This window comes from Oncorhynchus keta, chromosome 10 (genome assembly GCF_023373465.1).
Source record: "Oncorhynchus keta strain PuntledgeMale-10-30-2019 chromosome 10, Oket_V2, whole genome shotgun sequence".
NCBI classification, from domain to species: Eukaryota; Metazoa; Chordata; class Actinopteri; order Salmoniformes; family Salmonidae; genus Oncorhynchus; species Oncorhynchus keta.
The window spans coordinates 30093432-30114135 of record NC_068430.1 but is presented as its reverse complement, the minus strand read 5'-3'; the positions used below and the strand labels follow the sequence as shown (position 1 = coordinate 30114135).

The window sequence follows — 20704 nt, the reverse complement described above, 5'->3', positions numbered from 1 at the left end:
ACACACACACACACACACACACACACACACACACACACACACACACACACACACACACACACACACACACACACACACACACACACACACACACACACACACACACACACACACACACACACACACACACACACACATAGGTATACACATACATAGGTATACACATACATAAAATGTGCTTTTATGAATATTGATGTAGCCTACAAACACACATGCAGATATGTATTCATAACATTGACACATCTTCTGAATGATTGACTCACGTGTGGACAGAGCAAATTAGTCGTTTTTTTCCCCAGGTACAAGGATTACTATCACATCTGTTTCATTTAGTTTCTTTGTTTTGTAAAGTAAAGGTAGTGATGCAATGAATTCAAAACGAAATGTGTGCTTTACGTCCTATGCCGTTGTGTGATTGGTCGGCAGGTCGGTGGCTATACCCACTCTCCCATCATGAATAAAAGAAAGACCGTCGAGCCTATCGGCGGGCTCTACTGTCTCCTCCTACAACGTGCGCCAAAGTTGGCCACTTACACTTTCAACCAGCAAGCAGACGTTATCAAAACTAGCTGTTGACCACTAAGTATATCAAGGCAAAGAATTAAATAACCTTTGCCCATTTACACATTTGAGTGCAAGGTGTATCCCCTCCCTTTACACACCACAAACCTCCTCACTATTGGGGTCTTCTTTTACCCCGGCATCTCTGCATGACTAACATCAACACTTTTTATGTTGGAGGGGTTTTAGTATTTACGCGTTTCTCTGTCTGGGACTACGATTTATAGTTCGATTTTTTAAATCCTTTTGAGAGAAGACATTTCGTTACATCCTATCCGCAAATACCTACATTTTCTTGTCTGGACTTTGCGCGAGTAAGAATTTGGTACCAGTGCCCACTAGGTGTTTCTCCAGTAGCTAGAATGGCTACTTTACCAGGAACAGTGCCTCGAATGATGCGCCCTGCGCCAGGCCAGAACTACCCCCGCACCGGATTCCCTCTGGAAGGTATGTCATATTTTTTTACTTGGAAAATCTTTGTAGAGAGTTGTAAGAAAAACAAACTCGTCAGCTTGGAGGAAGGTTGTAGCTCATCTTTGTAAAATATTAGGACATATTGGGCAATTGTGTTTTCAATTTTTTGTAGATCATCTTTGTGAAATATTAGCCAATTGTGTTTCGATTTGTCTATTGATTTACGCCTACAAAGACATTGAAATTGTTGTTTTATATATCAGAGTAGACAGTCTAACATTGCTTGACAGGCCTACATGTTGATTTTAGAGGTATAGGACTAATTTTAAAGTATAATTTATAATGTTTACTTTATGCAAATGTTCAATGACAGTATGGATAATAAACATTTGACTTCATTTAATTTTTAATACGTAATAGACTATCTTCTTTATTGAAAAGTTACCAAACCAATGGTGACATTGTTGCTAAGATAATTGCATCAGTTAAATGATAAACTATGCAAGGAAATACAAACAATATCTTAGCATATTCCCCGGAAAAGTACCAATTTGTATTTGCATGTATTTATGGGAATCGTTCCCAGTCACAGCGAGTTCGTTCGTGCTCAAGAGCTTTTAACATAAATACACAAAACCACGTAGCTTGCATGTTACTGACGCTCCAGGATTTGTTGGAGTATCCTGCTGCTACAAATGGAAATAAAATACACAGCAGCACAGAGATGGCTCAAAGGATCACATCAATATTTGTACAGCATGACTAGGAATAATCAAGGTGGAAAGTGTCACACTCTTTAGTGCCTCTTGAATGCGAAATTGGATGCTCGAGTGCTCTATGGCTCTAATTATACATCCTGCAAGACAGGCTGACTGGGAATGAGTTTGTCTGCGTTCTCTAGTGAGAATGGATGAGCTGTGGGATATGTTTGGAAAGTGCCTACATTATGGTATATTATCATAAACGTCACTGCTATTCGGCACGTCCATACAATTATTATTAGGCTAATGTATTATTATCATGGTTGAGACGACGAAAATGATTATTATTAATATTATAATTATTATAATCATCATTATTATAGGTGTATGTGAGTAGCCTATTTGAATTGATTGCATTTGATTGTCAAGAACTATACAGGCCTAGGACTACTAATTTTGATTTTAATTATAGTCTATGTGAAATAACTTTCAGTAAGATATCAATGAATTATATAGCACCAAACCAATTTCACATATTGAATTGTTTATCATAAGCCTATTTTCACGATGCCCTCTTTGTCATTGCATTGTTGTCTAACTTGATCTCTTTCGCATTAAACTTTAACAATATCAATATCATCAGGACAATATGCAGGACCTGAATATGTTTATTGTGGAACAGTATCAACCCCCCTTGGCCAAGGTCGGGTGAACCAGCTCGGTGGAGTGTTCATCAACGGGAGGCCGCTGCCAAATCATATCCGACACAAGATAGTAGAGATGGCACACCACGGCATCCGACCCTGCGTAATCTCGCGACAGCTACGAGTTTCCCATGGTTGCGTCTCCAAAATCCTCTGTCGGTACCAGGAGACCGGTTCGATTCGACCCGGGGCTATAGGAGGCAGCAAGCCCAGGGTGAGTGGAGGACTAGTCTCTACATTATTTCACAATCGACAAACTTCAGATACACATTGACCTGCGATCCGTGTCAATGTATCTGTCTTCTTCTTCGTCTTCTTCGTTTTCTTCAGTTATTATGTCACGTGTATTTTACACACCTGCATGAATGCATGAGGCAACATTTTTAACATAGAAACATTAGTTAGGCCTATAGTCTAGAAGTTATGATTACAGGTATTGCATAGAGTAAAACACATGCATTGTTGTGTGGGTATGATTTGTGAGGTAGCCTATGAAGACATGAACCATAGGCCTACAACTCGATAACAAAAAAGTCACTAGGCTTACAATCAGGAAGTCGTCTATAGGCCTTGGTTTGTAATGTCGAAAGAAGGCATGCGCCTCCATTTCAAACTCCCCCTCAGGGAAACAAGTCTATATATCAGGTTTGTTATGTGTATTTGTATCCATATACATTAGAAGATCATGTTCTTCATGTGACTTAAAAATTGCTTCGACTTTCCCCTCTCTGTGTTCGGCCGTTGTACATTTTCAAACCCACAGCAGGTAGCAACTCCGGACGTGGAGAAGCGGATTGAAGAGTACAAGCGAGAAAACCCCGGGATGTTCAGTTGGGAAATTCGGGACAAGCTGCTGAAGGACGGGGTGTGCGACAGAAGCACTGTTCCTTCAGGTGAGGCTTCATCTGGTAAGCAACTTTTCCTTCTTATGGTGATTACTGTAAGACTTGTCTGGTATGCACACATTTGGAATGCAGTTTTTACTTATTTTACTTATTTTTTTGTGACTTCAGAATTGTTCACCTTGTCTTGAAATGAACCTATACATTTGAAGAAATATATCATTCATGTATACACAAAAGTACTAGGACTTCAATGTAATCCAAGGCTTGTTTTGTTTTCAGTGAGTTCCATCAGCCGAGTTCTGAGGGCGCGATTCGGCAAGAAAGATGACGACGACGATAGCGATAAGAAGGATGAAGACGGGGAAAAGAAAACAAAGCATAGCATCGATGGCATTCTCGGTGATAAAGGTAGGCCAGCAAAGAAAAACGTCAGTTTATTTAGCTTTAAATTGTGACTAAATTGTGTCATTAATTTTTGTGGTATTAAACAATAATACAATGTACGGTAGCCTATAAACACACAATCATTCTCTATTAGGCCCATGATTCATTATTGCAATAGCAACATCATCAACAACCATAATTATTATTGTTGTTGTTATTATTGTTATTATTATTGTTGTTGTTATTATTACTACACTTTAGTAGATCCTGTTCCTATTATACAACGAAGTATTTTTACTCTATTATTTGGATGTTACGTTATTACACCTGTTCATTCAGATGATCTTTTATCGTTTTCAACTAGGTCAACAATTTATTTAAATTCTATATATCTCTTGGGAAATTCTTATACAATTTACGGTACATCTGAAGAGCTTCTCACAGATTGGTGCATTCATTCCTGCTTTTAAGTCCCAGCCAGTCCTTACTCAATTACTCAATTATTTATGTGAGCCTGACGGAAGGTATTTAGCTCCAGAAAATTAATTTGTGTAACAAATTCCTCTCGCGCTCTTTTAACGATCCCCTAAACGACAGCTGACAGTTGACCCATTTGACAATCAATGTCAGTTAGAGGCTCTACATCTTCTGTCAGTTAAACTGAGACGAAGAGGGCAACTTCTCTGCAGCCATATTCCTCTAATACTCATGGCAATTACATTAAGGCATGCACACATTCACTAGTTTGTAACACACATTTTTCATACAAACAAACTCTTATTGTGAATATGTTATTTTTAACATTAGGTAATAGGAATGCATTACATTATTGATTTATTTAGCTACTATTTTAAGATAACTCAGATTTATTGTTAATTTATATTTTTATATAAGCCTATATGAACACTTCATTGAGTTAGTAGGTTCGTGCTTTTTGTGCCACTTGTCAGTGCGCTCTCTGTCATTGAGTAACCTATAGGGAGAGAGAGAAATCACAGTGCTTATACAAACCTTTCCTGAAAGAGACAAAGGTCGCCCTTTAAGATGATCAAACATCCTTGAATAGGGTTTAGATAAGAGTTCACAAAAAGCTTTTCCCCCATAAAAGACACTGCCAAACTTCTTGAAACTTGAAGATGAACTTCAGTCGCACAACCTCTCTCATCCATTGACGCGTTTCGAAAGTGAAGATCCCAAGGTACAACGGTAAATCCTAGAAAGCATGGCAGCAAAAGGGTCAGTTCATTCTCATTCAAAAACCGGCAAAGAGAGAGAGATAAAAAAAAAGTGTGGACAAAGGGCAGGGTAGATATAAAGGGAAATGAATTATTCAGTACACCCCGCTGGTAGATAGTTTTGTAATATTAAGGAATAGTCTGTTGGAGGAGAAAGCGCATTTGATGGTGCAAAACGGTTCTTTCTTTTTTTAATGGCTTGTGTCCATTTATTCATTTAGAGGTCGGACCATTGTGTTTCTTAGCTCTGTATGGTGTGGTTAATCATGGAAAAATGTTGGTCTTTCCGTTTCTAAACAGATATGCTTAAAACCTCAGACAAATTGACCCATTGTAAAATGTCGGTCTCTGATTTCACCTTGCAATCCAAGGTGAACTGTTGCCGAATGTTTAAGTGCATTCTTAATCGTATTGCTATTTTTTCTGATAATTTGAATCATTCTTATTCGATGCTTTATACACGAATAAAAAAACAGGAGTCTGTTTACCACCTTTTACATCGAACAATTTAATCGGCCTGATTTCTGATATATTAATTCTGAGATATGATTTTGCTTGCAACAGTGTCACATCAGAATGTTGGAAATGATCGCGTCAGATCTTTCCTCAATAGGTTAACTCAGAACACCAAATGTGCTTTTTAATTCATAAAAAGATTCGTCTTCTCCCTAATGCAGTTTACCATCCAAATTGCATTGAATAACGTTAAGACTTATTAGAGCAAGTAGGTCTAATGGAAACGGTGTCTGTTGAATAAGCGGCTGTGTTGGAGAGGGGTGTAATAGCTTGCAGGCATGGTAAGAAATGTATTTATCCCCAATCAGCCCCTCACTCTCTGAGTTTGAAGCACAAACGTTGTGTTGAAGGGTTTTAAAGCAGATTAAACGTAGCCTTTTATTTATTTTCACTTTCATCTCTGAGCGGGGCTCACAGTGGCTCACCCTGGGCACACATTCATTACATTTCTGGTTCACTTCAGATATCTTTACATGTTTTACATGTATTTATTTGTGTATTCATTTATTTTAGTTTTACATCACAGATTTTCCCTCTGTAATCTGACGTGATAAAACAAGTAGGCTATTTTATTCTGTAAAATTTCAAGCAAGTTGCAATAGGCTAAGACTAAATAAGGGTATGGAGATAGATCACCATGGTCTGTGGAGATTTTACAAAGTTGAACTGCGCTTCCATGTTTGTAAATGGAACGCAGGCTCATTATCTAATTTTGATAAGAATATTCATCCATATATGCTTTCCACAATTAAAGAGCATCCACCTGCCGTCTTCAAAAACGCAGAGTGATAGTGAGGGGCTGCGATGACGGTGCCAAGTTTCAATAGGCGACCAACGGGGTGAAGGGGTTCCACAAAACGCCAAACGGCATGTTCTCAGTCTTGGATATATTGTTTGTGGATGACTCGTCAGACCGCCAGGGAAAGAATGAACCCGTTCTTTTAAAAGGGACCATCTGCAATTACTAAACCAACAAACGGTCCTCTGTAGCCAGCATGAATTGGCGAGGTGGAGGCAATGGACACTTCAGAAAATCGTCGGATTACCTGAGGTTCTCAATCTAATCAAACAGAGGCCAGACTGGCTTTCTGGGCGTTGGGAAGGGATAATGAGAGAGAGCATCGGAGAGCCACTGTGGTGTCAGGCAATCCGAGGCTCCGGGCTCGCTTTCTCTGTGCATATTCAATTAAATGACCATGGGTGCCGATTAAGAACATGGATGTTATATACAAAGGGACAGAAAAGAATCACATCATCTATGAGATAACATAACATGTGTAGCATTTTTTAAATGACAAACAAACAAAACAAGTTAAAATATGTAAATACCTAAATAAATAAGTATTACAATTCGTGTCTTCAACGCACGCACACACTCACTCACTCACTCACTCACTCACTCACTCACTCACTCACTCACTCACTCACTCACTCACTCACTCACACACACACACACACACACACACACACACACACACACACACACACACACACACACACACACACACACACACACACACACACACACACACACACACACACACACACACACACACACTCTCTCTCTCTCTCTCTCTATGTCTACGGAAATATAATGTAGCTATATTTCGGGGTCTAAAGCCGTGCTGAATGAGAAGGACAGGGAATGAAGCGAGAACCCACTTCAAACAAATCCATCTGGAATAGGCTAGCGTGTGAGAGAGATTTAGTGAAAGTATGGGGAAGTTATTTAGCTATTATTTTTCCTCGGGCATTGAGAGTAACTCCATCTGCACTTTCTTCCAGCTTTTTGGCTGGGTTGAAATAGAGGGATACCCAAATGTTGGGCAGAGATAACATACCCATCATAGCCCAGACCCTGCGATGTGCTTCACTGCATTAAACTCGGATTAACCTCCCCTTTCCCCGCAGCCTGCTCTCGACACATTTCACTGAAATTTACATTGGTGGATTTCTTGCACACAGAGGGGGCAAAAGTTTAAAGCCCTCGCTACAGCTAATCATATAATCGATTATGATATTATTGATAACAAAATATATTATAATAATCATATAATTAATAATTGTCCTAATAATAATAATTTCTGATTCTAACCAATATATTAATTGCAACTTGTAGCCTATAAGAAAGCGCATTATTTAGACACTTTAAAAAAATATTTAAAATCAATTATAGCCTACCAAATGTTGTCAAATAATGTAAATTAATTTAATACTAGCGTATATTATTGTAGCGTGTAATTAGCTATTTTATGGAAATGGACAGTCAAAACCACGTTAAAGACCATGTTTTAATCCTGGAACCAATCAAACACAGGAGGTTGGTGGCACCTTAATTGGGGAGGACCGGCTCATGGTAATGGCTGGAGCAAAATTAGTGGAATGGTATCAAATACATCAAACACATGGAAACCATGTGTTTGATGCCAGTCCATTAACTCCGTTCCAAGCATTATTATGACCCGTCCTCCCATCAAATTACCCAAACCAACCACAGTTTTTAATAATTGGAATTTAAACAGGTTTGTTAGGAAAGCTTTTTCTTGATTTTGACAGGACACTGAATTTTGAGTCTCAATACGCGTAAATCAGTTCAATCACTTGCAGGCTAAGATAGAATCCGCGCTCTCTAAAACGTACACAATCCTTTCTCATTTATGTTAAATCGTTTGCAGCGAAGCCGATTTCTTCGACAGTGAACGAAATTTCGCAGGGGTCATGGTTGACAAGCGCTTATACAATTAACAGTACATGGACGGACCCCTTTAATAATTTAGCCGCCACTATTTTCACTCTTCGTATTTGTATCTGTACACATAGTGATTTATGTCATGGTTTGCTTTTGTCCTTCAGTCGTGAAACTTGAAACAAGCTGAGCAATGGCGGAATGGAATGGCATCTGGAAAGCCCCTGGCATTATTTCCAAACAACCACACGTCAACCGATGGTACAGGTTAAACGGATAGATGGCCATTTATACAGACAACCTTTGAACGATTCGTTCTCTCCTCGGGAGGAGCATTAACGCGCAATTATAACCAATGTTTTTGGCGACCTGTGAATTTGAGGAGGACCCCGAATGTTATGTGCAGTATTTTCGTTTTCCGCAGTCATGTTAAAAAGAGACAAATAAGAAAGAGCAATTGAATATAGAAATTAGCCTAGGCGTGGACAGCTAACTGGAAGAAATGGAGAAGCTTTTGGAATTCAAACATTTTGCTTATCAGAAACATTATTGTGACGGCTCAAACACAATGGTCCCACTGATTGAATCAACGTCATTTCACGTCATTGCAATTAAATTACGTTGAACTAACGTAGAATAGACGTTAAATTGACGTCTGTGCGCAGTGGGGGAGTTCATCATTGCAGACAGCTCTTTCAAGCCTGCCGGTCTATTAATTAAAGCACTGCTTGTCACGTGGGACGCGTCCTATCATGCGTACACTTCTTAGGATAATGGTTTTTCGATCTCTTGTAATGTGGGATTCTCCATAAGGGACAATCTTTCCTCTCCGGCTACTTAGGGGACATTGAGAAGTGTACAGACGAAGACATGGGGATTTTTATCTCATTTATAAAGACGAGTTCATAATCCTTTCCTGCTTAATAACGTACAAAAATATTCAATTTCCCGTCTCATTTAGGGTTATGATCACACATAGTTTATTGGATACAATACTTTCATTTCAAGGTTAACATTTCATGCTTGAAAAATATTTAAATATTGTCCTATACTGTGTTATAGTTAAAACAATTCCGGACGTTTTAATCCATGTATGTTTTCGTCGTCGTTGTTGATAATAATGACGATTATCTGTTTAATCTATTGTAGACGAACTCGTTTCACATTTCCCTAATGTGGTCAATACTTTGAATGCGTCTTGTTAGCACCACGGTATTTAGTGTGCATGGGGGTCACAGAACCGTTACCGGGCCAAGACATACGGTACAAATTATGAAGGAAGTATATCCCTCAAGGCCCCCGCTCATAGCAGTAGTGTGCAGGATGTTCTTATCATTTCTGTCTTATTTAGCCATGTTTTGACTTTAATGTTTGGTGACCCTATCACATGTTCAATGCTGATGATAAGTTGCTGCAGACATATTGAGTCAAGTCCTTTTTTTGTGCAATTCTTTTTCGATACCTTATTGTTCCAACATAATTATGACATAATGGAAAACAGATAGAAAATGTTATTTTTTTTTAGCAAAATGCTACTTTGTTCTATATTGCCTGTAACGCTTCAGTTAGCCTATTGCAACAAGTGGGCTGCATGTATTGTACACACGTAGGCCTATAGAGTATCGATTACCCTCTATCGACAATCTCCTTATAGTACAATAATGAAATAGTAATCCATTTTATAACATTATACGACAAGTAACTCATGAAAAAACTTTCCCAAACTAGTCCCCACAATGCTGCATGTCATATTTCAGTTACATTTTTATTTTTTCGTTTAACTTCAGCATGGCTGGTTTATACACCGCTGTGCAGGTATTTCACTGGTGCAGGGGCCCCTACAAATCCAACTCATTGCGGTTTCCCCTGTAATTCATCTTGGTATCCCAGGGAGAGGGCCTCAGGTACTCAAGGTATCTTAATTCTTTCAGCAAACTTTTCCAATAACTTGTCTCCAACAAAGCCTCCTCTGCAAGAAGGCACTGATTTCAGTTGACCTATCTATCGGCTACAGTGCAAGAAGGCACAGGTTATGTTGAGCTTTTTATAGTTTTTAGCAGTTGTGTGATTATGATGACGGATTACTATAATATATAACAGCTTGTTATAACACGGTTTGATTTCAGCAACGTTACCCATGAAATGTTAAAGGGTGGGGGGAACAAACGAAATATATTTGGTCTAAAGATTTGGTTCGTTTTCTCTTCCTGAGCTAATGTTGAGCAATGCATTGCATAAGCTCACAGTATTATGTTTGATTATTTATGGTTATTATCATTATTAATCTTCTTCTTGTTGTTCTTTTTTTTAATGATTGTTATTATGATTAAAGGTATCCATTGTTAATTAGCAATAATCGTATTTATCGTTGCATGCCTCTGTGACATCCTTAGCTTTCCGTTTATTGGAGACCGAGACTACAGAGCGAGGTTGACAGGGTTTGCTAGGGGTCCCCTGTGAGTCTGACTCGGAAATCATAACTTGACCATCTTTTCCTTTTCTGAAACCAACTCGTTGAACTTGTCACATCTAATCAGGGCGTTTAAACGTGCAAGTGTATCGGTGGGAAACAGTAGGTGGTTGGTCAGGGCCAGCAAATGCGGCGTTCGAGCCTTTTTGAGGAGACGGAGAGGGGAATGAGCATGAGGACGCTTGGAAATGGATTGCTCGAAGGATAGTCTTTTTTTCTCCAGTCTTTTCCCGCTACTGTGTCAATTATATGGCCATCCAGCGGGCTAAACAAGGCAGCCGGCGCATGAACTTTGGCAATGCGTGCTAATTAGCTATTACATTAATTAGAATAGACATCTATTAACGTCTTGACATTTTGCCATTTTTTTTTACAGTTTAAAAGGTGTAACAGTGGGTTAATGGCTGACAGCCAATATGACATTTTATAGCATCCCCATGATGTGTGCTGCCCATCTAACTGATGTCCTAGAGATCCTAAAACCAAAAAACATACGTTTAATCGTTTTTCTAACCTGTGATAGGGTTTTTCTATTTTTAAACAAAAAAATATATAAAGTACCAGTCAAAAGTTTGGACACACCTACTCATTCAAGGGTTTTTCTTTATTATTTTTTTACTGTCTTCTACATTGTAGAATATTAGTGAACACATCTAAACTATGAATTAAAACATATGGAATCATGTTGTAATCAGTAAAGTGTTTAACAAATCAAAATATATTTTATATTTGAGATTATTCAAAGTAGCCACCTTTTGCCTTGATGACAGCTTTGCACACTCTTGGTTCTCTCAACCAACTTCATCTGGAATGCTTTTCCAACAGGAGTTCCCACATATGCTGAGCACTTGTTGGCTGCTTTTCCTTCATTCTGCGGTCCAACTCATCCCAAACCATCTGAATTGGGTTGAGGTTGGATGATTGTGGAGGCCAGTTCATCTGATGCAGCACTCCATCACTCCCCTTCTTGGTAAAATAACCCTTACACAGCCTGGAGGTGTTTTGGGTCATTGTCCTGTTGAAAAACAAATGATTGTCCCACTAAGCGCAAACCAGATGGGATGACGTATCGCTGCAGAATGCTGTGGTAGCATTGCTGGTTAAGTGTGCCTTGAATTCTAAATTAATCACAAACAGTGTCACCTCCACACCGTCACACCTCCTCCTCCATGCTTCATGGTGGGAATCATACATGGGGAGAACATCTATTCACCTACTCTGTGTGTCACAAAGACACATGATTGGAACCAAAAATCTCAAATTTGGACTCATCAATCAAAAGGACAGATTTCCACCAATCTAATGTCCATTGCTTGTGTTTCTTGGCCCAAGCAAGTCTCTTATTATTATTGGTTTCCTTAAGAAGTGGTTTCTTTGCAGCAATTCGACCACGAAGGCCTGATTCACGCAGTCTCCTCTGAACAGTTGATGTTGAGATGTGTCTGTTACTTGAACTCTGTGAAGCATTTATTTGGGCTGCAATTTCTGAGCCCGGTGACTCTAATTAACTTATCCTCTTAAGCAGAGGTAAATCTGGGTATTCCTTTCCTGTGGCTGTCCTCAAGAGAGCCAGTTTCATCAGAGCGCTTGATGGTTTTTGTGACTGCACTTGAAGAAACGTTCAAAGTTCTTGACATTTTCTGTGTTAACTGACCTTCATGTCTTAAAGTGATGATGGACTGTCATTTCTTTTTGCTTTTTTGAGCTGTTCTTGCCATAATATGGACTTGGTCTTTTACCAAGTAGGGCTATCTTCTGTCTACCAACCTTACCTTGTCACAACACAACGTATAAGCTCAAATGCATTAAGAAGAAAATAAATTCCACAAATTAAACTTTTAAGAAGACACACCTGTTCATTGAAATGCATTCCAGGTGACTACCTCATGAAGCTGGTTGAGAGAATGCCAAGAGTGTGCAAAGCTGTCATCAAGGCAAAGGGTGGCTATTTTGAAGAATCTCTAATATAACATATATTTTGATTTGTTTAACACTTTTTTGGTTACTACATGATTCCATATTCCATATTTGTTATTTCATAGTTTTGATGTCTTCACTATTATTCTACAATGTAGAAAATAGTAAAAATAAAGAAAAACTCTGGAATGAGTAGGTGTGTCCAAACTTTTGACTGGTGTTGTATGTGTGAAATTTGTTTTGATTTAGAATGGACCACTATCATGCACCTGTCACAATAGGAGCAGCGTAAAATAAAATAAAGTAATCTATGCACTTAAATTGCGAATCGAGGCCGCTTTTCTCGTGGTTCATTTTCATGACAGCCAGTTAGGCTATATTCCTTTTGTAAAGATAAGCAATTTTCTTAATATTAGGAAAGTTGAGAAATAAATATAGTAGGCCTAGTCTATAGAATACTGATGGGAGCCTCCTCTTTTTAGTAGAGGCCATGACTCTGTTTTCTCATGTAATTGCATAGCCTATAGAAATGTTGCCCAATATGAGCTCATGGGCTCTCATGAAGTGTTTGATTAGATTTTCGATTACATTTCCATTGATGTCAGCGTGATTAGAGCGACAATAGATGGCTGAGTACCAGGCAGGCACTTTTTTGTTTACTACATGATTCCTTATGTGTTATTTCATATGTTTGATGTCTTCACTGTAATATAGAAAATAGTAAAAATAAAGACAAATCCTGCAATGAGTAGATGTGTCCAAACCTTTGACTGGTACTGTAGCTAAAAAAAAACAAAGGTTTTGCTATTCCTAGTGTGTTTATAAAATTGTTATTTAAAAAATCAAGTGTAGGCTATTTCATGACTGATTATGCCCCACGAGACAAATATATTATCTAAGTTTGTGTATGCGTGTTTGTCTTTTGAGGATAGTTTTGTGTTTTTTTCCATTGAAAAATATACTTTGGAGCTTGAATCATCCTCTCTCTGGTTTAGAAGAAGTGGAAATTCAATTGTCTCCATGCCCTTTTTGAAAGAATATTTTCTTTTAATTGAATACCTTTTTTCTTTTATTGGGACTAAACCCCTTCTGATGTCTGACAGCCTAGTCTCTCCATTGTCAGACGAATGGACACTAGAAGGAAGAGAGAAAGAAGAGGGAGGAGAAAAGAACCTTCTGTTATTTTCTATCTTGAGACTCGCTGCATAGGCTATTCAGGCGAGTTGATGAACTCCTCCAAAAAGTTTATTAAGGGGCTGAAAACAATAAGAACTAAAGCCTTTGGGCTCCAGGGCAGACAGTTTATAAACTAGCTGCCATTGTGCCTCAAAGGCAGATGCATGAATACTTTTGAATGGGGCCTTCAAACTGACACGATCAGGCTGGACAGCAACAGTTTAAAAGGAGAGGGTTCTTCTTCTGCAGCTCAGATCTCTCCTTTCCTGCATTAATGTTCATCTGCAGAGAAGAGGCAGGGGGAGAATGATCTGGGCAGGCATTGACTGTCATGGCCAGGGTGATTTTCTCCCTTTACACTTAGATATACATTTTACATGAATAAAAAATTATTCAATTCATTCAACTTAATATGACAAATTGACGATTTCCTTCTTCCAGGAGAAAACACCAGTGCATTTTCCCATTCCTCAGTCAGTTCTGCAAGGAAACTGCAACATAGATGAATGCTAAAACAATCTAATACGCTACATTTTTTTTTCTTATTTCCACTGTAAAAAAATAGATCAGCTATTAGTTTTATCTCAAACAGACGAAGTGGGAAGCAATGTGCTGGTTAGTTGTGTTTTAGCTGTGTTTAAAACATTTATTTTCTGTCTTTGCTCTGGTGGAAAGCAATATTTAATGTATCTTCTGTCTGGAACACTATTAATGTTCTTAAAAAAGTTGATAACAGATTATTGAGGAGCTTTTGATTTACTGTCATATTTGGAGAAATAGCACAACAACCTTGTTGTCTACATCTTGACACATTATTCTCATTTCTTTCATTAGAGAAAGGTGTGTCACTTTCTATCCCTCTCTCTATCTTTCACTCTCTTTCTCTGGCCAGCCCTTCTCTTTAGCCCCGTCAGTCTCTGGCTCTCTGCCTCCCAACATCAGAGGGAGTCCTGTGATTTGTGACCCCAGCGACCCATACTTAATCTGGCTAAAGAGGGGGAGCATCCAGCTCGTAGAGCGCAGGGCCCCAAACAGCCCCGGCCTGATCTGGCAGGTGTCAACATTAGCAACACAATCGCTCCCCAGTCCAATGCCCGTACGCTAGCCACAGCGCCACACTGAACCCAAACTATGTGAGGCCCAGTGAAAGGAGACACATAAAGGGAGTGGGGAGGAGAGGAGAGGGGGAGGACAAGGGAGAGATTAAACTCTCAGACAGCTATTAGCAGGGATGAGGCTTTTCTAAACAAACAAAAAACGAGACAATCAATACTGTGTTAGTTTACCAAGTGGAGTCATGATGGGCTCTGGGGTATTTCTCTCTCTTCTATTGTTTTTCTCAACTTCTCAAACGTCTGTGGTTTGGTTCGTATTGGCAATCCAATTTAGTCTGGAGTCCTTGGAGACCTATTTATTTTGTGGCCAGTGCTTTGTTAATGGTTGGTTTGCTCCAGCCCGTGGCTAGTTCATTCATAGATTTAGAGCTATAATGAATCCTGGTTGGAGGGTATTAACGCTGATAGTGGACAATCACTGGGCTGTCCAGAGGAAAGCAACATTCAGTGATGACAGGACCACTGGCCCTTGGGGACCACAACCCTTCTCTCTCATTAGACAGAGACAGAGGTGTCGCTTTAAACACATGAGAGGGATTGGAAAGGGAATGAGTTGACATTTGGACTGTTGCCGCTCTTGAGTGGGTATCTGTCTTGACAAGAAAAGCAATGTTTTTTAAAGCCCATTTATTTCTCACTCACTGCTGATTCTAGGCCATGCCACCAGAAGAGACACGGGTTCTCCTCAGTGGTGGAGATTAGTTGGAAAGGTTTCAGTAGTAGGAGACCTGTAGTATTTGTTTTTGGAAGAGACAACAATCTCATTTAATTGTTTGGTTTGAGATGTCCCCTTGACACCCTCTTCCAGGTCTCTTGAAAAACAAATACAACATAGAGGGTTGTTATACCTGTGTGGTGTGTGTAGCATGTCCTCCACAACTCCCAGGAGGACCCGGTAGTTGTGGTGTTTGTTGGGTGCCATTCGTTGATCCTGCGGTAATGATAAGTCAACACAAACAACCCCCTGGAGAAAAGCTCTTTGGGAAGTTGCTGCAAACACATCCTTGGCTAAGCCCTCACCATTGGCAGCAATAAACAAGCACACATTAACTCACCCAATGACCACCTGAGACATTGGGGGTTGTTGTCATGAAATACCCATTATAGTGTTAGCTAGCAATAAAATGGTGGTAGGCGTTCAGGGTATTGAGAGATCACAAACCAGCGAGGAGTAGCCCCTGGTGAGGACATATTAGTCCTAGTAGCACTGCCCTATGAAATATGTCTTCTGCATATAATCCAACCCCCCTGAGTCAGAGAGGTGGGGGAGGGGGGGTTAACTGCCTTGATAACTGCCTTGATAACTGCCTAGACAGAACAGCAGTTTTTTCCCACCTTGCCGGCTCGAGGATTCGAACCAGCAACCTTTCCAATGGCCCATGAATCTGTAAACGGTCATTGTAATTTGTCGGTCTCTGTTTTTATAGTGTGTCTATGAAGGCCTTACAGATCATGAGCCGAGCCTAAGCATGCAATGGCCTCTTTGATTTCAGCCATATGATGGCTTCCATCAGATAAAAGACAGTACTATTAAGTATTTATGATCCCATTAGACAAAACACCTGTCTCTGTAACTCTCCCATTGGTTTCTGCTCCATTACCAGTGCTGTGTTACCAGTGTTTTATAGGGTGCATACATTACAGGACTGTGCCAGTAAAACAAGCAGCTTTCCACTTTCCCACTCAATGCCATCCATAGATCTATACTTGTGCTCCACATATGAGCTAGATTTGATGAATACCTAGAAATCTCCTCATATATTACACCTCAGATAATATTTACTGTGTTTATCTAGGTTTGCTATTGTGATTCAGAGTCATGTCATTTGACTCTATATTCACTGCTAGTCCATACATTGTCTCACTCAGTTGAACATATTCAAATATATGTTGTTTTTTATTTTAAAATTCCAATTTTAGGAGTCTTGTTTTTTTTGAGGGATTTAGTTTCTTCTGTGTGGTCTATTATGTAGACTGTTTATGTCGACGGTTTGTGCTGCTGAGGAGAACATGTAGTGTAGACCATCACATGACTCCCATGTCTTTCTTATATAGTCATAACAACATATGAAGACAAACAGTGTAATAACTGAAACTGAAACCACTGGCACAAATACATTTTCCTGGGTGATTAAGCGTTATTATTGAGAGAGTGGCTAGAGTAATGATGAATGCATATGACATATGAATTAATACAGTACAGCAGGCTATCTGGCGTTCTTGGTTGTGTCCTCAGTAAATGATAGATGTTCAGTAGATGTTCAGCTCCTGAGAATTGACTTAAAACACTGTTTCTTCTGATTCGCCTTGGCTGCCAGAATTGTCTGTGTTTGACAGCTGACACAGATCAGGACAGTGCGCTGCATTACACCAATCTGCTGGTTACCACGGAGTGGCATTAGAAAAGACAACAAGCATTTCTGGCTAATTTTATTACAATACAGGAATAGCCTCCATAATGTGCAACAGTAATTACGTTTAGAGCAGTGTGCCCAGCTCTCTTAGTGATGAATGAGAGACATTGACCATGGTCTGCTAGTTTAAAAATCACCATTAGCCTATGCTACTTAGGGCCAGAACATTTCCCATTTTATGCTCCTAATCTGCCTTGCAACTGCAATCTTCATTTGTTTTAATTGTCCATGTGGACATTTTTTGACACGCACAAAGACAATAAACATGTTCCGGTAAGTGTTGCAAATCAGAAATGTGTTTTTTTCCACCCAGTTAAAATGTTATGGAGAGTTGAAACGGTGGGGTGGAGCTGCCGTTCCAGCCTGCAAAATAACAACTTCAAATGGTGCCTGGTCCTCCATTTTCAACTAATGGGCTTATTTCTGCATCCTCTGTCATTCTCTCCTTGGGGAATATGTTCTCTCATTTCAAAAGCTTTGCTTCTCCGTTACATTGTAAAGCCACAATATGGAGTACAGAACTCAGATGTTAATATCAAGCACTGTGACGACTTACTGATGTCCCCATCCAACCCTCCAAACAGGAAATATCAATATATTTTTGGATCCTCAGGAACTATTTGGAGATACACTAGTGTGTGTTCAGTTTGAATTCACTGAATCTGAAAATGAAAGCGTGAATGAAAGAAGACATTTCACTTCTTTAATTCTTGCTTATAATATCATTGGGATGGTCTCTCATTTACCTGTCGGCACAATACATTTTTGTTTTGTTTATTTATTTATTTGTTCACGTGTTTGTCCACATAGGTTATGACCTCAGTAATCTAGTGACAGAATCATGCCCAGCATCATGAACTGTTTATCTGTCCTAATTAGGCCTTGGGGTTGCTGGGTCCCATGTGTGTTGTAATAGAGGCATCATTAGTATAGGGTTAAGGCACCATTAGGTAGTTATGGTCAGATTGATGGTGTGTGGTGTAGTGGTATGTCCCTCAAGCAAGACTGCCAACATGTTTTAAAATGATGGACGTTGTTTATGGATTATGGATATTATGTTTGGTGAATTTGCACTCACATAGACTGTGATCAAAAATACTCTTTCAGCTGTCCCCGGCACCATAAAAACCTCTGCACAATGAAAAATGTTTACGGCCTGGCATTGTCCAGAAAATTAGGAAACTTCCCTGGGGCATGAAAAATGGTTCACTGTGCATTCCTATTCTGTGTAAAGTAATCTCTCCTTGGCTTTGTTGAGAAAATGATTTGTTCCTCCCGGAGACCTCCACTCATAGCCCTGAGTTACTGTGTGATTTCCTGGGTAGGTTCTGGAGCCTTTGTTGGGGGACTGGGGCTCTAGTTCCATTGCCAGTTGGCGGGGACCCTGTGGACTCCATTTGCTCTGCGCTGCTTCTTAATTTCATTACTTTTACTGTGACCTCAATTAGCAGGGACCCTAGCCCAGGAAATGACTTTCCATTGGAAAGTGAAGCTGGGCTCAGTCGGCAGAGAGAGGGATACCGCTTTAGTGGGAGAGTGCATTTTACTCCTGGCACTTAAAGTTTTTAGTCATTAGTCAGTTCCAAGTTAAAGTTATATAATTTAAATCAGACTTGTTTGTGAAAACTTTCCCAGACATCCTTCAGAATTGAAACAATATACATTTTTGCTTTCCCTGTTTTGACAAAGAGTGAAGAAATACTCAAACTACAATAACTTTTCCTGTCAAGTTTGCCTTTGTACAAATATCAACAAGTGAAATCTTACGTTTTATAAAGATGTGAATATACCAGTTTACGCACTTTCTGAGTAACAGTATTTTCTCTTACACAATAAGAAGTTGTTTCTGAAAATAATACAATTATATTGTTAGTAATATCCCACGTCCAACCGGTAGAATGTGTGCATAAAAAAGAAGAATCGCACCCTTCAAGCCCTTCACGGTTTCACACTCAGGCAGAGAGAGCAGAGCAGAGGCCTGGGGAGTCAATATGTCAGCGTTTATGGATGCCCTGCGGAGCTGCACAGGGCTGTCAGGCCTCTATTCATGCTCTAATGGCCCCCTGAGGAGTCTGTCTCTCTGGGCTGAAAGAGCCGGGAGGCCCAGTGGACGCCCTGTTGTTGAAGGTGAGCGAGCGCTCTCATGGACGCACCGCGCCTTCATCCATATGACAAGAACCATAAAAGAGTAGCGCTTTTCTTCGCTGCTTCTCCCTCTCTTCTCTTCGTTCTCCTCCCTTCGACATTTCTTGCCCAACCTCAAATAAAGAAAAGGGTGCTAATTGTTTGTTGTGAGAGCCAAAGATTATAGAGCCTCCCATCTTTCTTCCTCCCCTTGCCCCTTTCTCCTCTTTTGCAGGAATGGGATTCTATCACAGAGCAGAGCAAAGTAAACTATCAGAATTGTCCTTTGGTACGTTGATCAGAGGGAAAGAGAGACTCATTTTGACAGTAGCAATGAGACACAAGAAAACAGTCTAAGGTTGGATTTTGGTTGGATGTGAGGCTCAGGTTTAATTCCAAATGAGGAGGGGGGTCATAGGGAAACGTTACACGCATAGAAATCAAATCAAATTGTATTGGTCACATTGCTTGTGTTTCTAGCTACAGCAGTGCAGTAGTATCTAACAATTCACAACAATACACACATCTAAAAGTAAAATAATGGAATTAAGAAATATTAGGATAAGCAGTGTCGGAGAGGCATTGACTAAAATACAGTAGAATACAGTATATGCATATGAGATGAGTAAAGTAGTATGAAAAACATTATTAAAGTGACTAGTGTTCCATTTTTAAGTGACTAGTGATTCCATGTCTATGTACATAGGGCAGCAGCCTCGAGGGTGCAGGGTTGAGTAACCAACAGGGTGGTAGCTGGCTAGTGATGGCTATTTAACAGTCTGATGGCCTTGAGGTAGAAGCTGTTTTTCAGTCTCTCGAAAAAGGTTCCAAAAGGGTTCTTCTGCTGTCCCCATAGGAGAACCCTATTTTGTTTCCATGTAGAACTCTTTTTGGTTCTAGATAGAACCCTTTTGGGTTCCATGTAGAACAGTCTGTTGTTATACCTGGAACCAAAAAGGGTTCTCCTATGGGGACAGCCAAAGATAACACCTTTTTTTCTAAGAGTGTATGGTCCTCTAGATCATAGTACTGACGTGGTGTGAGATGTACACTGGTGAGGTGGTTCCTACTTACTGTTGAGACTCTCGGGAGACACCTGCTTTTGGTCCTTAGACACCAGTTAATCAGTGGACAGAACTGATTTGTACGTTTGAGAGAGGAGGGGAAGTTCAATGCGATGTCATTTAAGAAAATGTATACAGTCAGGGCTTGTTTGAGAGTCCATTGTTGTGGACTCTCAAACACACTTATAATCTAAATTGTGCAATACTGTGACTCAAATGTTTTCATTTACAGTAGACACATGTTACTTTTGTTTATTGCAAGCAGATAACAGTAACCATACTAGAGGTTGCTCATCTCCAGATTCAATTAGTGATAAATGCCAAGCCAGGCTCTGAGAAGGTCACTGGTACCAGGGGAGATGATGATGATTCAAATAG

General features: G+C 39.7%; 1 protein-coding gene across 8 annotated transcripts in view; it reads left to right on the top strand.

Annotated features, from left to right (window-relative positions):
- Positions 1 to 489: 489 nt before the first annotated feature.
- Positions 490 to 20704, top strand: part of pax7a (paired box 7a) — a 69122-nt gene continuing 48907 nt past the window's right edge. For 2 of the 8 annotated variants that reach the window (XM_052526839.1, XM_052526838.1), the window contains exons 1-4: positions 490 to 1008; positions 2320 to 2594; positions 3144 to 3273; positions 3505 to 3633. In XM_052526839.1, coding sequence (XP_052382799.1) covers positions 924 to 1008; positions 2320 to 2594; positions 3144 to 3273; positions 3505 to 3633 — 619 coding nt within the window. In that variant the 5' untranslated portion in view covers positions 490 to 923. Of the gene's footprint in view, positions 1009 to 2319; positions 2595 to 3143; positions 3289 to 3504; positions 3634 to 20704 lie in introns of all 8 variants that reach the window. The other 6 variants (XM_052526843.1, XM_052526842.1, XM_052526841.1 and 3 more) reach the window with 3 other exon arrangements.